Below are 17434 nucleotides of genomic sequence, written 5' to 3' on the forward strand. Positions count from 1 at the left end.
AATAATTCATCCTTTGTTTAAGCTAAGTCACATTTGATAGCTCTAAAGATCAAGTAGAAAATCAACTTAAGTTGTAGATGTTTGGGTAACCCATACAGTGAAATATGATCCAAAGAAGCTGACAAAGCACCAAACCATTTGTCAGAAGCCAGTAAAGAGCAAAAGCTTATGACCCCATTCAGACAAACACAGTATTTACAGAAGTGCAAAATTTCTAGTGAAGTCTGTTAAGGAAAAATCATCATCAGAAAGTCTCTCATAAGGTAAAGATCTATTTTTAATACAAGTATATGAAAGACATTCATAGTCTTCAATGCATTAACACTACACAGACAAGCTATCCAGTCTATACTGTCAGGTGAGAGACGCGGCCCTGTGGCCTATATATGCTACATGCCTCATATCACAGCTGTCAGATTGAATTCATATCCCCTGGGCTTCTGATAAATGGAAAAAGAGCTCCAGTTTTCACAGTAAAAACAATAACAAGGAACTGGAAGAGCATTGGACCATAATGGAGAAAGACATGAGCTGTGTCATGTCACGATGTCATGCCTGACTAGGCCTAACTCATCCTTCAGTGATGTGAAGAGGCAGGCAGCAGAGCCGTGTCACAAGGGGCTGCTAAACTAAATTACATACAAGACACACAAATTCACACACAAATACACACTACAGAGAGATGTATACAAAATCCATTATTTGAGTACACTACCATGTAGTGTTACACAACATACTATACATTGTAATCGTTAGGCACTTATTTGCTTTAAAATCATGGTAACAATATCAAAGTTCAGAAATTTGTCCTAAATTGTTTGTTTATTTAATGTTAAATGATTTTTTTGGAGACTGTCTGTCTTTTATTGCCTTGCATGTTTTTATTCTTGCATGGTGTTAAACAGGTTTAATATAGTGAAATTAATGAGTCATTAGGATGTTGTGCATGCGATTACCAAGGCAAAGCCTGCAGGCTACAAAACAAAGCACCACAGAATGTGCAGCAAAGAAAATATTTTACATGCTGTATGTTGTGCTGCCTCGGGTCGTATCGCTTTTGTTTTTGTTTTTTTTTTTTAACCCGCTTAATATATCCCTCTGTGGCAGTCAGAAAAGGAAGGGAAGAGGTGCCCTGGGACACAAGTCTTAGTATTAAGATACAGATTTTTATTTATTTGCTTATTTTTTTATATATATATCTGTCTTGTAAGTAAGCCTTTAACAAGATTTTGACTCACAGTATCTTATGCTCTTGGTGAAAAGTCTTATTGTTTCTGAAAACAACCTCCTTAGTATTAAACATTATGGAAACTGCAATTGTATCACAGTTGTCCTCGTGGGCATGTGCAATTCAAGGTAATTGAAGCCCCTGAGTAATGGCTGTTTCACTATATTTTCTTAAGCCACTGGATGTTCAGATGGCAAAAGAGAGAAAGGCAGAAAGAGAAGAACAGAAAAGCATTGCAGACAGTCATGTAGATAGAGCTGATTCAGAAATACAGAGAAATACAAGCTGTGATCAAGAGGGGTCTGATGAGTATGTTAAAGTATAGATTAATTAGCTATAGAGACATGCAGACAGTGAGGACAGAGAAGAGACGGAAGGAAGAAGACGAATTGGTAGGATAGGATACGTGCAGACAAATAGAATGGATTAAAGAAGCGATGTTATGAGTAATTTCTATTCAACACTTTTGGCATATTTAAGTATTCATGACAGAAGTTGTCAGGTTTGCCCAAACTTGTTTAATCAGTTTCAGTGTTGTATTGCATATATTTTTTAGTTAGAGCTCTTTGTCAAAGCTCTCTCTTTTTCTCTCTCTCTCTCTTCCTTAATCTCTTAATTATTATTCTTTGATGAAATAAATAAATAAAAATAATTTCCGCAACACAGAAACTACAACAGTAATTTGAATCTCAAACACGTTCACACTCACCTCTATGCAGAGGCTGAGCACATTGAGCAAATGGGCAAAGTTAAAAGGTGGCTGCTTGGAGTCATGGTCAAAAGGTCATCTGTGCCTTTTTTCATGGCAACCAAAGAGCGCACCAGTGCAGGCCTGTGGTCAGGGAAGCTGCCAAGCTGAAAAAGGAGTCATTTAGGACTTGGTGGGCCCACATGTCTCCTAAAGCCACATACCTGTGTTTGGAGGCCGAAAGGGCTTCAGCTTCTGTGTTTGCAAAAACTTCTAGTCCGGGTACCCTGGATGATACCTCTTGACCAGGGCATAACACGTGGTTTCATAACGCATCTCTGGAGATCGTGAAATGATGAAGCCAACAGACCCACATCTCTGCAAAAGCAGTTTGCACCAGCTTGCAAATGAGTGTGAATCAGCATGGATGAAGGTTAGTACCTCCAAGTCTGATGCTATGGTGCTCCATGGCACTCTGCTGGAGAACTTCAATAGAGTCACTGCCCCAAATAAAGGAGTTCAAGTATCTTAGGTTATTTCTCACCATTGATGGTGAGATGAGCTACAGACAAGATTGGTGCTGTGTCAGCAAAGAACTGAGAAGCCGTACCTGAAGTCAAAACCCTGGATTTATTAGTCAATCTACATTCCAACCCTATGGTCATGAGTACTACCAAAAGAATGAGATCAAGGATACAAGACGTTAAAACTAGTTTCCTTTGCAAGGTGTCTGGACTAAACTTTAGTGAGAAGTTAGCTGCTGCTCAGTGAAAGCAGTTCATGCATCTAATTCTTTTATATTTTTTATATTTCATTATTATATATATTTTATATTTCAGCACATTGAGAACATTGTTGAGAACGCACTGGAGGGATTACACCAGGAGCACCTCAGAACTATAGCTGGTGTGCCTTGAGCAGTTCACAATGGTTTAAATGAAAGTGACATGAATAATATACATATCTATGTAGAGTAAACTTGAGGTCTGTTGGACTTGAGACACAAATATATGGGACTTTAGTTAGTTTGTTTCTTTTCTACTTTTCTGCTGAAGATCATTTGTTGTTCAATCAGAGACAGGAGCACCAGCTACAGGGTTACCTGCATTATTTGTCCTCCGCAAGCCATTTGAGCTATAACTAGGATTGGTTCTACGGGTCCCTGCTGCCTTGTTCATTACTACTTTCTGAATATTTTGGGGTCCAGGCAATTTTATGGGATATTTTTAACAGCTTGTCCGTTCCATATGTTCATAGGAATAAATGAATGAATGAATGAATGCCTTTTGTTGTCATTGCACAGCTGTACAACAAAATTTTAGTTCAATCATACAAAAGATAAAGTGCAAGATAAAAAGTTAAAATATAGAGAAATAGAGACAAAAGATAAAAAAAAAATTCACAACAACAACAACAACAACTCACACATATAATAAATAAGTGATAATAGCATAAATAGATAGATATGCACAGTATAAGTAGATATTGCATTGTCAGTGTGTTATATGATGCCAACGGATTAATAATATTGCACTAAGCAAAGATATTGCATGGTTCAGTACCAGGTTATGGTTAAAGTTCAGTGACTTTGTTCAGATTTGACAAGGGGGACACACGTTTTGTTTATCTGTTGTTGGTTATGTGTTTATTTATGTTGAAACAATAAGCCAATTGAAAAAGTGGGACAAAGACACAGAGACACAGACAGTGAAGAGAAGCCCTGCGTCTTAAAGTGCCCTGCATTATGACCAGCAAAGGAGTCTGCCTCACTTTTTTGTTCATTAGCATCACTGAAAAAAACTGATAGTCCAAAAGGTGTGACAGACAACATCTGATCGGTTTTTATTGTGATTCTTCAGAACACATTTAAAATTTACTGAAAAATTAAAAGGTGAAGCTTGACACATGCTCGCCCTTACATATTAAGTCATCTCTAAACTCTGCCTCAAAGAACACACATCTGAAACCATTTGTCTTATCAAGTTTGTGTGATCAAACCACTTAAGGATTGAGGATTTCTTTACTTTGGACTATTTTAACACAATGTATAATCTCCATAAACAAACATCTGCACACAATTCAGAGTGCGTCACGTTTAAACAAAATCATTGTTTCAATATTATGTGAGTTTCACAATAATAATGTGTTTAATACTGATTTTCATTTCTAGCAATTTCCCTCGGGATCAAAAAAGTATCTATCTATTTGACTGTAGAATAAAAATAAGTTTGTCGGTCTGATGACCCACATATCCTAATGTTTTAAAGCTGTGAAGCTAAAACATCTTGACCACCCCCTGGTGGCCAGCTCCAGTACAGGTCATAAACCCTTCTCCCTCCATGTTACCAGAGGGCACATAAGTATATATCAAATAAACTTTTCCCACAGATGGTTTCCTTGAGAAGTTCTTATATGTTTAGTATTATGCTTTAGAAAGAGGGTGAAACATCATGGTCGACAGCTGAGTGATATTCGTGTCTGGAACAGAAGGGTGTGTGGTTTGGGAACTTGATCATTTGCCTGACTCCATCACTGCTCTGCACCCTCTGACTCCAAATCACATCTTCAGCACAAGATGGCAGCATTCGTATCTGGGATATTTTGGTTTTACATTTATATTTCTGTTAAGCAGAGATGTGTTTGCCATCAAATTTTTATATTTGTCAAAAGCAGCACCATTTAAACTTTACAACCCTGCTTGAAGAGTTGCTTAAACTCCAGAACAAAATAGGCCACAATTACAAACATCTCAGTTCACAGGCAGTGGATGGACTCTCACAGACTTGTTCTATTGTTGAGAAAAATCAGAGATAATGTGCATAAATCAGGAGAAACTAGAAGAAATCTGTCATAATCTTGTCAAATTTAAGATCATAAAACCCATTAGTAAATATGGACTTCCATTGCAAATATGGCAAATATTCCAACCGTAAATAATATTGTTTATATACATCTGCTAGAATATATGGTTGGTTAAATCATAATCTAGGGCTTTCTTTTATCATGTGTTTTTTTTTTGTAAATATAGATAAAAGTTTGGGAGAGGACTTGGGACTTGCCACATATGGAGAGGAGTGGAGAGGAGGTATCAATGAGCATAAAGTGTTTTTTTAATTTCAGTCATGCACTGAAGCATTACACACACGGGAAAACTTGTTATTGTGTATATTCTGGAGGGGTTGTGGCGTCATACTGTCATCCTAAACAAGCCAATTTACTTTTTACCCAGGGGGTTGAGGGTGGAACAAGGGGCCTGATGGGCAAGCAAAGGCAAGCAAGTGTTTCCAGGCAGACTGATGACATTTGGCCCGAGGCTGTGAAACATAAGTTCATCAGGTGTTATTTTGGAAATTAATTTGTTCTGAGTTTTAATGGAAGGTGCTTTCGTCTCTTTCAAAACAAGCCACTCACATTAATTAACAAGACTACCGCAGAATCATTATTCAGTACCAGCTACACTAATTAGTTTGATATTGGACAGAATAAAATATAATTTTAATGTCCTCTCCTTTATTGTATTGTTAAACACGCTCTGGCCGTAATACATGTCTCAAGGTGATTATTGAAAACATGTTTCGCTTTTTGTGATTGAAAGCTGTCTTCAGAGAGTGGTCTTATCATTTAGCTTTAAAATATCTGGATTTTTGGGTAAGGTCATCTCCAGCCATCCCTCACATGTTTTTCTGCCTGAAGGTCATACATTTCTGGCCCAACAATTCAAAGGATCTTGACGAAGGACATAATTGTCCATCTGTTCCCGAACTGGGAAGCATGGCCTGGACACCTTTTCCTCTACAAGCACCTCCGTATGTTCATAAATTCATGCACCTTTCAGAGAGCTGAATCTGAATTGTTACACCCTGTGCAAAAGGCACAGATCATGAGAAATCATCTGCCAAATATCAGACATTCGGGCTTGTGGGCCTCTTCAGGTGTCCATGTAATCATCAGAAAGATAGGTTTCACTTAGTGGTAAAAGGTGACCTAGGTTTTGATGGTTATGCTGGTCTTTGTCAAACAAAGTGTTTATGTTTGTTTTAAAATTTCAACCCCTATGGGAATTAGAGGTGATACTACACAAAAATTATGTATTTTTGAAGGCCATGTAATGTCATCCTGAATTCTGAAGCAAATTTTTATACATTTAATTGAGTCGAAAAGGCTGTGCACAGTGCAGAGACTGTTTTCTACTATAGAGTGACTTTTGTTGCAGCATCTTATTGGGGAAACATTTAGTCTAAATTCATTCACTCCTAATCATTTTAGGAATTGCAGCCACTGACATTGTGCCATGCCAAATTAGTTGCAACACTGGGGGGTTAGCATTAAGGTCAAGGTTTAATATATTTGTACCCACAATAAAGAACCTACATGATCACTAGGCAACATTATGCTCAGACGGTATCTCAGAGAGGACAAAAAAAGCCCAAACACACATTTAGACCAACTTTCAACCTTTGTCATAACCTTATTGACTTAAGCTAAACTACCCTGAATGAAGTCAGACCTTTGAACTGTTTTGACTGTTTTTTTTTAATATAAGCAGCTGATTGTCCAGAGCTGAGTTTGCATTTACTAACACTGTATTCACCAGCAGAAATGTCAATCAACATCAACATCTTTAGCATCACTTTGTTCCCATGATGCATCACGATTAGTTTACTGTGTTGTCCCAGATGGTTCAGGATAGAACAGCAAGGCCTCAAACTGGTTTTAACTGGGCACATCCCAAATCTACTTTCTCTTTACTGCTTCCAGTTAAGCTTCATAACTTATTTTAGGGTGATGAAATACTCTGGTTGCAAGTGAAGGTCCAGTTCCAATCTGGTTAATATACATGTTAACCATCTATGAGACTGTGTGCATCCTTAGATATTCCAGTCTAGTTGAGTCTTTGTGGCTTTTTCAGTATCATACTCTTATCTCTTAATTCAGAATGTCCTTTATTATATGTTGGTCCATTTCAACCTTTCTTGTTCCTGTCTCTCACCTCTAAATTCATCTATGCATTAATATTGTGTGCTTGTCTTGTCAGTTGTTTGTTTTATGTTTTTTTTTATTCCTTTGTACTTTCATTTTTTTCTTATTACTGTCAATAACAAGCTAAAATAAAAATCATCATCATCATCATCTCAAGCTTTATTACAGCCTTACAGCAACTATGCAATATTGCCAGGAGGGGGCAGCATTGTCCATGGTATGGTTGTGCTCAGTTTACAAAGCAAGATTAGTGTGTGATTGTGTGTCTTAGTATCTACTTGACTGACTAAGGTTTGTTTGCCAGACCATTCAGACCAGTCGTCATATCTCCATTTTTCTCAAAAAAATTTCCAACTTCCTTGATTTTTGTAAATACTATCTATTTCATGCCAGCAACATGTGTCAAACAAGTTGGAGCAGGGACAACCAAAGACTAAGAAAGCTGTGGAAACTTAAAAAAACACCACAGATGAACCTCTTGTTAACAGTTGACAGTATCATAACTGGCTATGAAGGAAGCGTACTCTAAAGGCTCAGCAAAGATGGGGTGAGGTTCAACACTTTGTGAACCACGCAACTGCAGAAAAGGAGAAGGCAGAGTTGAGAACATTTCCCGACTTCTTGTTGGTAAAAAACAGTTCATTTCCAAATGATTACATTCCACTTTTAGCCCTATTTTACACAACAGTGCTACTTTATGAATCAGGGTTATGCTTCCAACTGTGTGGCAACAGTGTGGGTGGTCAAGGCCCTTCCCTCTTTAAACACAACATGTTGTCCTGCTTAAAGTCAGGTCAATGAGAGTGGGAGATTGGTATGGAAGAACTGCACAGAGCCTTGAACTCAACCCAATCAAACAACTTTAGCATAACTTTTAGGCAGGCTGCATCACCCAACATCACAAATACCATAGTGGCTCAGAAGGAGGAAATCCCGCAGCCAAGCTTAGAAGTCTTGTGGACAGTCTTACCAGACAAGTGGGCTGCTATAGATTTGAGAATAGATGTTCAACATTCATATAGAGATTTACTGGCATAATTTAGCCTGTGTCACATAGATAAGTTGAGAACTGTTCTGTGGAGAACAGGATCCAATATATTAAAGGCCCAGTATAAAGGCCCAATATATTAATTTGATCTTCTTGATGTGACATGACAGTGCTAAATATTATTATGCTGGCCCACATGTTGCAGAGAGCTTTTTAATTGTAACTCTTAGAAAGAATTTGCAATATCTGTTAGCACACTTTTAGTGCTTCAAAATGAAAATAAGTGACAGTGATAAGTTTTCACATTTTTTATTCATTGTGAAGTCATTTCCAAACCTGAACATTCTGGTATATTTAGGAATCGACTTAATTTGACACCTAACTGGATGTATAAACTCCAGCATTTCCTTCATTCATTACTGAAGTTTGTTGAGTTCAAAAGGCAGCATTGTGGTAAATAGAACTGTCAACTTTTTGACAAAGGCCTCAAGTTCTCCAGTGGAAATCTTAAGGGGATCATGATGCAACAACCAAGAAGGAAATTTCCAGTATAAGCTGAGAGGAGTGGAGGCAGGCTGGAGACATTGTGAACCCTTGAGGGAGTTTGTTAGTTTGCTGGAGTGTTTTGAGTGGGAAACGCCTGAGGTGCAAGTCAAGATCAGACCTGAGTCACCTGCACTTCACCACATGTGTCCCTACTAAATCATCCCCCAAAAGACAGACATCTGAAGAGCTGCAAAGGGTTTCATAAACTAACAGACATCACTACAAACACACAAACAACAATTTCTTTTTTAATTAAAGAGGGCCTAAGAGGCATATCAGCTGACTGTCAAACATCCCTTTGGCTGAAAAAATAATAATAACATCAAATTAAATGTCACATGCTTCAACGCCTTGCTAAATAAGGTGTGTTGAATTGTTTATTTTGATCGGTTGTCAAACGTGCAACTTTAATTCCCTTATCCAAATACAGAATCCCCCCAGAATGATGCAACATGTTGGTTAAAAATAATAAAAAAAATAAATGTGGTTCATGATCATTTTTCTAAACACACAAATAATTGCTTTTCACAATCCAACCAAAAGCTACAAAACAATATTTATTTCATCACTGATGACTTGTAGTGAAACTCGCTGAATTCAAATAATGTATCTATTTCTTGTATTTAACAAGAAATTAGGTTGTTAAATAATTTGAGAATGCGCAGCTTTAATCTTTGTTATTCATGACTACCCCTTTGCTCATTTTAATTAGAAAAATAAGGGCCTGGACAATGGAGACTTCAGCCTCACCTTGTACACTGTCATCACACAAGCTCTGTTTGTAGTACCCTAAAACATAGCTAATGCAATAAAAGATCTTAATCATAATTTATTAAAGGAAGTTCTATTGTGAACCTCGGTTATCTTTTTCAGGAATGTCTCAACCAGTTACAAATAGTCCCACCTTGTACCTGGCCAAAGCAACCACAGTAAGTCGACGCATAGCTCCACTGAATGTTTACACTTATTAACATGCATGCAAACAACAAGTGAATCAAGGATTCAGTGCTGGAATTTAGCACACACCAACATTTAGCATACTTAAATTTAGGCTATTCTTCAGTGCCACCTGCTGGACATTTAATATATTGTAACTGTGTTAATGTGTTCGAATAAAACTATTCCTTTAGCATGTACATATAACATGTACAAACAGCAGTATTTGGCTGTGGCTGAGGAGGTAAAGTGGGTTTATCAGAGGGTTGGCGGGTTGATTCCTGGTTCCTCCTGTATGCCTGTCAAAGTGTCCTTGAGCAAGATACAGAACCCCAATTTGCTCCTAATGCTGTGTCATCAGTGTGTGAATGTTAGATCATGGCTTTCTGACGGACAGCAGCCTCTGCCATCAGTGTGTGAGGGTGTGTCTGACATTAGTGTTTAAGTCCTTTGAGCGGTCACTAAGACCAGAAAAGCGCTATATAAGTATAGTCCATTTACCATTTGAATTTTGAAGAGCCCCACATTAGCTTCAGCCCCAACAGTTGTGAACAATTGTGAATTCGCCCTTTAAGGGCTCACTCCATGAATGCATGAACAGTGTGTGGCTGTCTGGTTAGTGATTGTGCAGGTATGAAAAGGGAAGAGAAAGGGAAAGTTTGGGACATGGTCTTTCTTCTTTCTTTCTTTCTTGAACTTTGTTGAGTTTGGAACACATCAACATTATTCTAACAAAAGAGTCAGATTTTGTGCTCCAAGGCACAGCTTTGACAAAGACTTCAAGTTCTCCGGCAGACATCTTCAGGGACTCATGACGCAATAGTCATAAAGATATGTTTCTAGTGTAAGCTGAGAGGAGAGGTGTGGAGACAGACTGGAGAGTCTGTGAACTCCAGAGGGAGTTTGTGAGTTCATTAGAGTGTGTTATGTTCGTGACTGAGAAAAGCCTGAGGTGTAAGTCATGGTGACCTCTATAAACACACAAACAACAATTTCTTTTTTTAATTAAAGAGGGCCTAAGAGGCATATCAGCTGATCGTTAAACATCCCTTTGGATGGAAAATAACAATAACATCAAATTAAATATCACATGCTCCAGTGCTTTGCTAAATAAGATGTGTTCAAGTGTTTATTTTGATCAGATGTCAAAAGTGTAACTTTAATTCCCTTATCCAAATACACAAGTCCCTGAAAACGATGTGACACAGAGAAAAACAAAATCAGAAAATGAAATGTAAATGTGCCAAAATCATTTACTGACTGATAATTGTGTCAACACAAAAACATCATTCTATTTTACATTTAAAGCTGCTATAACATACACAGATTTTACCAGCAATTATAGAGACTATTTGAAAAAAAAAAGAATAAAATGAAAGAATGAATAAAATATCAGATTTAAGATGTTTGATACATGTATTAATTATTCATGACTGTGTTATTTTAAATGTCCACTTTTAGTCTTAAAAGTTCTCTGACTATGGTGTTGTGTGTGATGTATATATATATATTGCTCAGAGCACAAAACAGGATGTTTTCAGAAGAGGTCTGTTCTCCTTGCTTTAACTGTGGTCACTCTGTTCTTGCTCAATAAAGGCACTCCCTTTGTGAAGGTCAGCTGAGCTTCTTGCTGCTCTTCTCCTGCACTGTGTTTTCAGTGTTTGCTGACCTTCATCGCGTGACCCTCAGGACCCGATTGGCCCTGCATGCCATGACAAACAACATTTGGCCTCCATTTTGTCTTTTGTATCTATTCATGGGAAAAACTTTCTGGCCTTCAGTCTCATACAAGGTGCAATTTACATACTTTGGCTCACTATCAACCCTCCCTGTTCCTGCAGAAATATCAAACTTTATGAAGAAAAGATGATCCTTAAGTACAGTTCAGTGGTAAAGGAAGTATTGAGATTCTTAAATGAAGTAAAAGCTCTAGAACTATGTTACAATACTAGACTTACACTGAAAGCTTCCAGTAAAAAGTCTCTTAGTAAGTCTAAAGTATTCTAAGGAACTGTACTCACAAACTGTAGATAGAGTATTTAAAATAAAAAGTACTTAATGCTGAAAAATGGCCCCTGTGATTGTTATATATTAAAATATTATGTATTCCTTTATATATAATTCTAATTCTCCGTATATTCCCTGTGTATATTATATATTCCGGTCCATTTCAAGCTGGAGCCATGAAATGCGTTTTTGCTTATAAATTTATTTATTTCTTTTTAAATTGCCAATTAATTTATGCTAATCTGACGAAAGGTAACCACTCAGCCATTGTGCTGACCCACATCATGAACAGTGCTTTTATTATGCTTTTATTATGATTGTGCACTTCTAGTAACCCTCATTTATACACTTTTTGCTTCAAAATGCAATAAAATATTTTTTCTTTGAGAATGGTGTATTTTAGATTGTGTAAACATATCGTATTATAGTCACCTGTTCTAATCACTTAGCTTAATATATATTTCTTCAAACACTGTGATTCAACCACTCTGTGTTTCATTTTTAATTTGTTAATAATTCTGTGTCCCTGTTTTTTTCTTGAAGTTTATTGAGTTCAAAAAGTTAACATAGAGGTATCAGAGTTTGGGCAACAGGGCTCTAGTATTAACAAGTTGTTGCAACAGCCCTGAAGGGATGTTTCCGGTGCAAGCAGAGAGGAGAGGGGTGAAAGCAGGCTGGAGACACTGAACTCTAAAGGGAGTTTGTTAGTTCATTAGAGTGTTTGTGAGTGAGAAAAGCCTGAGGTGTAAGTCACCCCCATAAACACACAAACAACAATTTCTTTTTTAATTAAAGAGGGCCTAAGAGGCATATCAGCTGTTGACTGCTAAACATCCCTTTGGCTAAAAAATAACAATAACATCAAATTAAATATCACATGGTCCAATGCCTTGTTAAAGCAGGTGTGTCAAATTGTTTATTTTGATCAGATGTCAAAAGTGTAACTTTAATTCCCTTATCCAAATACTCAATTCCCTGACAGTGATGTAACATGTAAGTCAGAATAATAGAAAATAATATCAAACAGCAATTTATGGTTAAGCTCATGGGCATTTAAATCCTTCTGGCTTGGACAGATATATTTGGAGAAAAAGAAGAGGGAAATGATCATATTAAATAATTAAATTTTAAAATGTCTAATGACTGTTGTCGCTAATTGCAATTTACTGCACCAAAACCACTTTGACGAAAGTGTTGTAAGGAATAAATGTTCTGAAATGCAACATTAAAACAGATTGCTCAAACAGCATCATATTCTCAGTAATCTAGTTTCACTGACCTCTATAACATGTTAAGATCTAGTTGACATTTTTAAATAGGCCTGGTTACTCCTAACCGAAGCAATTTTAATAAATAATATTTGCACTTGTTGATAAAGGGTTGCATCAAGGCCTCAAGCAATTTATAAGAAGCATAAAAAACTGCTGTCAAACGAACAATCACTCAAAAATTGCAGTATTTAGTCTGAATTGTGTCACATGGTCAAAAACATATCCATATTTTCAAGAACAAGAAAAATGTCATTACTTCATCTTTTCATCCTAAGAGACATTTTTTGTCAAATTTTGGCATAATTAGTAGAAAAATTCTTGAGTTATCACTAAAAATGTATTTTGGGAGTTCACAGTGACCTTTGACCTTTGATCCCCCAAATCAGTTCATCAATGAGTCCGAGTGGTGCCAGTTTTGAAAAAAAATTCAAGAGACACTGACTTTACAAGCGTGAAATTGATGTGGAGTGACAAAGACCTTAACCTTTGACCCCAAAATCTCAGCTCAGTTAGTTCATCGTTGAGGCCAAGTGATCATTTGATCAAAATCTGAAGAACTTCTCTCAAGAGTTTCCTTTTTTTCACGGGGCAGTGACGATATACTATTCCACATTTAACAAATATCTTAATATGCGTAGTAACTAGTAATTAAACTGGCAAGACAATCAGGACTGTCTTTATTTTTTTCATCTGACGAAGCTCTGATTGGCTCCTAAGAAGTGAGGGAGCCTTGTCCTGAGCTAAGATTATAAAATGTCAGATTTAAGGCTGCTTTGACTCCAGCCTAAGTGGGTGGCTCCATCAGAAACTGAGAGTGGAAAATGCCACAAGTGATAAAAGAGCTGATTTCCATGGGGCTACTGTTGGCATTTGGAGCAGTGGGGGAAGAAGCTCCTTTCTGTTTGATACTGGGGAGTCCAGAGTTCCCTCTGCTGTCAAAAGAAGGAGATGTCATGATCGGGGGAGCATTTTCCATTCACAGCAAAATCACACAACCTCAGCTTTCCTTCAAACAGAAACCGGCACGTCTTACATGTTCCAGGTAATTCTGAGTGTACTTCATTTCATTTCTCAATACTTTCTCATGTTTTGCAGCAGTAAATACAAGCTGACATTTTGTTCTGTTTGTGTCAGTGTCAACCTCAGAGAGTTTCGATTTGCCCAGACCATGATCTTTGCAATAGAGGAAATAAACAGAAGTGAATTCCTTCTTCCAAATGTTTCCATCGGATACCGTATTTATGACAACTGTGGTTCAACTTTGTCCTCAATGCGTGCTGTGATGGCCCTGATGAACGGTGACAACTGGAGTGTAGGAAAGACCTGCTCTGGTCAATCAGCTGTTCATGCTATTATTGGAGAGTCAGAATCCTCTTCTACCATTGTGCTGTCACATACTACTGGGCCATTCAAAATACCAGTGGTAAGACTATCAACTATGTTTACACTGCAAATAGCACCATATTTATTTTTATCATATTTATTTTATTCTTACTTTATTCTATGATTGCACTGTTTGCACTGCAGAGTTGGCTTTTAATCTCATTGTACATGTGTATAGTGACAATAAAGGCATTCTATTCTATTCTGTTCTATTCTGTTCTATTCTATTCTATTTATTCTATTTATCTCTTTGTGTACTCCCAGATCAGTCACTCAGCTACTTGTGAGTGTTTGAGTGACAGGAAGGAGTATCCTTCTTTCTTTCGAACCATTGCCAGCGATCTCTACCAAAGCCGAGCCCTTGCTCAGCTGGTAAAGCACTTTGGCTGGACTTGGGTTGGGGCAGTCAACAGTGACAGTGACTATGGAAACAATGGCATGGCCATCTTCCTTGCTGCGGCTCAGGAGGAAGGAGTATGTGTGGAGTATATAGAGAAATTTCACAGGGCAGAGCCAGAAAAACTCATCAAAGTGGTAGAAGTGATCAGAAAGAGCACTGCCCGGGTCATTGTTGGTTTCCTTGCCCATGTAGAGATGAACAACCTTCTACAGCAGTTGAGCCTGCACAACATCACAGGTCTGCAATTTATTGGTGTGGAGGCTTGGATCACAGCTGACAGCCTTGTGACTCCAACTAGCTTCCGTGTCCTGGGAGGTGCACTGGGTTTTGCTGTGCAAAAGGCCAATATCAGTGGCCTGGATGATTTTTTAATCAAAGATTTCTGGGAGACAGAATTTGAGTGCAACAATACAAATAGGGACACCATGACAGAAACATCACCTTGCAAAGAAAATCAAGATCTAACTGAGTTTAAAGATTATGATGATGACGTGGCAGAGCTGAGATACTCCAGTAACATCTACAAAGCCATCTATGCTGTGGCCCATTCTTTTCACATCATTTTAAAGTGCTCCACAAACCAGGGGTGTGACAAGACTGTAAAAGTTACTCCCTGGCAGGTAAACGAACTGTTTATACTAATCTGTATATCTCTTATATCTGTGAATTAATATGCTCATATATTGTCTCAATGCCTTTCAGATGGTGGAGTCTTTGAAACAGGTGAATTTTACCATTAAGAATGGGGACCACGTGTGGTTTGACAGCAGAGGAGCAGCTGTGGCTCGATATGAGGTGGTGAACTGGCAGCGTGGATCAAACGGCTCGGTCCATTTCAAACCTGTTGGCTACTACGATGCCTCCCTACCTCCCGGACAGAAGTTTGTCCTCAAAACTGAAGCTATAATGTGGCCTGAAGGAAAGACAGAGGCAAATATCCTAACTGAGAGTAAAACACTGCCATCTTCTACATAGTCTGACGATATTATATTTTTTTTATATGAAACAATGAAGATCTGTCATTTTCTTTGATTCAAAGTTGCCAGTGTCAGTATGCAGTGAGAGCTGTCGTCCAGGAACCCATAAAGTCCTTCAGAAAGGAAAGCCAGTCTGCTGCTATGACTGTGTATCATGTGCCGAGGGAGAAATCAGCAACAGCACAGGTATATGTACAACAAACCTAAGATACCGAAATTTGCATACGTCGTTTGCTTGCTGCACTCTGTGTATCACATTGAAGTTTGCTATAGTGCAATCGCTTGTTTATGTTATTATGATGTAACTGATTAAATTAGGATAATAACGTCAATATTTCTGTTACAGATTCTAATGACTGCAAAAAGTGTCCAGAAGAGTTCTGGTCCAATCAAAACAGAGATGCGTGTATACTGAAAAATGTAGAGTTCCTTTACTTCACTGAAGTTATGGGCATAATACTTGTATGTTTCACTTTGCTTGGTGTTCTCCTTACTTTAACTGTGGCGACTATATTTTTCATCAATAAGGACACTCCCTTGGTGAAGGCCAACAACTCTGAGCTGAGCTTCCTGCTGCTCTTCTCCTTGACTCTGTGTTTCCTGTGTTCTCTGACCTTCATCGGTCGGCCCTCTGAGTGGTCCTGCATGCTGCGACACACTGCATTTGGCATCACCTTTGTCCTCTGTATCTCTTGTGTTCTTGGGAAAACAATAGTGGTGTTGATGGCCTTTAAAGCCAAACTTCCAGGCAGTAATGTTATGAAGTGGTTTGGGCCTGCACAGCAGAGACTCAGTGTTCTGGGTTTTACTCTCATTCAGGTTGTAATTTGCATACTTTGGCTGAAAATTAGTCCTCCCTTTCCCTTCAAAAATACAAAACATTATAAAGAGAAGATTATACTTGAGTGTGCCCTGGGATCACCAGTTGGGTTCTGGGCTGTGTTAGGATACATAGGACTCCTAGCTGTCCTGTGTTTTGTACTTGCTTTTTTGGCTCGAAAGCTCCCTGATAATTTCAATGAAGCCAAATTTATCACCTTCAGCATGCTGATATTCTGTGCAGTGTGGATCACTTTTATCCCAGCTTATGTCGGCTCTCCTGGGAAGTTCACGGTGGCTGTGGAAATATTTGCAATTTTAGCCTCTAGTTATGGACTACTTTTCTGTATATTTGCACCAAAATGCTGTATCATTGTACTCAAACCTGAACTGAACACAAAGAAACATCTGATGGGCAAAACACAATGCGACTGAATCTATTTATTAGGAAAGGAGAAGACAGAATATCTTTCACTTTTTCATTTCACTATATGTTTCAACATAAATAAAATTTAGGTCACATTTTCTTTTATAATATAATCAATTTAATTTCTTGATTTAATCCTATACATCTGCACTAAAGGCAGTTAAAAAGAATAAAATAATAATAACGAAAAAAAAAACGTTGTTTTATTTTATGTAAATAAAAAAAGATTTGAAATGATCCATGGCTAAATATCTGTTTGTTTTAATTAGCACATTTAGGGCCTAAGCGACTATGTGTCTACAGTATAAGCCTTCACCTTGTACACTGTACCCATAAGCATACATATTTAACAAAACATGTGGGTCAAACGTCTTTGTAAACAATACGTTATCAGAGTCTGAACTTACATTCACACCTAAAATCACATTCTCATCACTGTTGCATAGCTGTGTGTGTATGTGGGGATGGTTATTCCTGTAATTGTGGGGTAAAAAAATCTGTTTACACAGACACATTGTGAGGATGTGTGATACTTATGGGGACAAAATGCGAGTCCCCACAACATAAATCATTTAATATTAGGGTGAAGACTTACTTTAAGGTTAGGCTGAGGTTTTGGTGAAGTTTGTTAGGTGGGGGGTACAGACCCTTACTATTATTAACCAGAAAAGAGGAAAAAATTAACATGAACGTAATATTAAGCTACAGTAAATAGCATGTTGATGCCACACAGCAGTGATAAATAAATAAACAAAATATAATCTAAGTGTGCAAGAGAGATTTT

General features: G+C 37.7%; 1 protein-coding gene across 1 annotated transcript; it reads left to right on the forward strand.

Moving 5' to 3' along the window:
• The first annotated feature begins 8728 nt into the window (after nucleotides 1-8728).
• On the forward strand, nucleotides 8729-16773 carry LOC124059841 (extracellular calcium-sensing receptor-like). Its single transcript, XM_046390222.1, has 7 exons — nucleotides 8729-8984; nucleotides 13542-13686; nucleotides 13779-14067; nucleotides 14292-15047; nucleotides 15130-15357; nucleotides 15467-15590; nucleotides 15751-16773. Exons 1-7 carry the CDS (start codon nucleotides 8912-8914, stop codon nucleotides 16656-16658), a joined length of 2523 nt encoding a protein of 840 aa, XP_046246178.1. The 5' UTR covers nucleotides 8729-8911; the 3' UTR covers nucleotides 16659-16773.
• The last annotated feature ends 661 nt before the right edge of the window (nucleotides 16774-17434 follow it).

This window comes from Scatophagus argus, chromosome 5 (genome assembly GCF_020382885.2).
Source record: "Scatophagus argus isolate fScaArg1 chromosome 5, fScaArg1.pri, whole genome shotgun sequence".
In the NCBI taxonomy this organism is placed as follows: domain Eukaryota; kingdom Metazoa; phylum Chordata; class Actinopteri; family Scatophagidae; genus Scatophagus; species Scatophagus argus.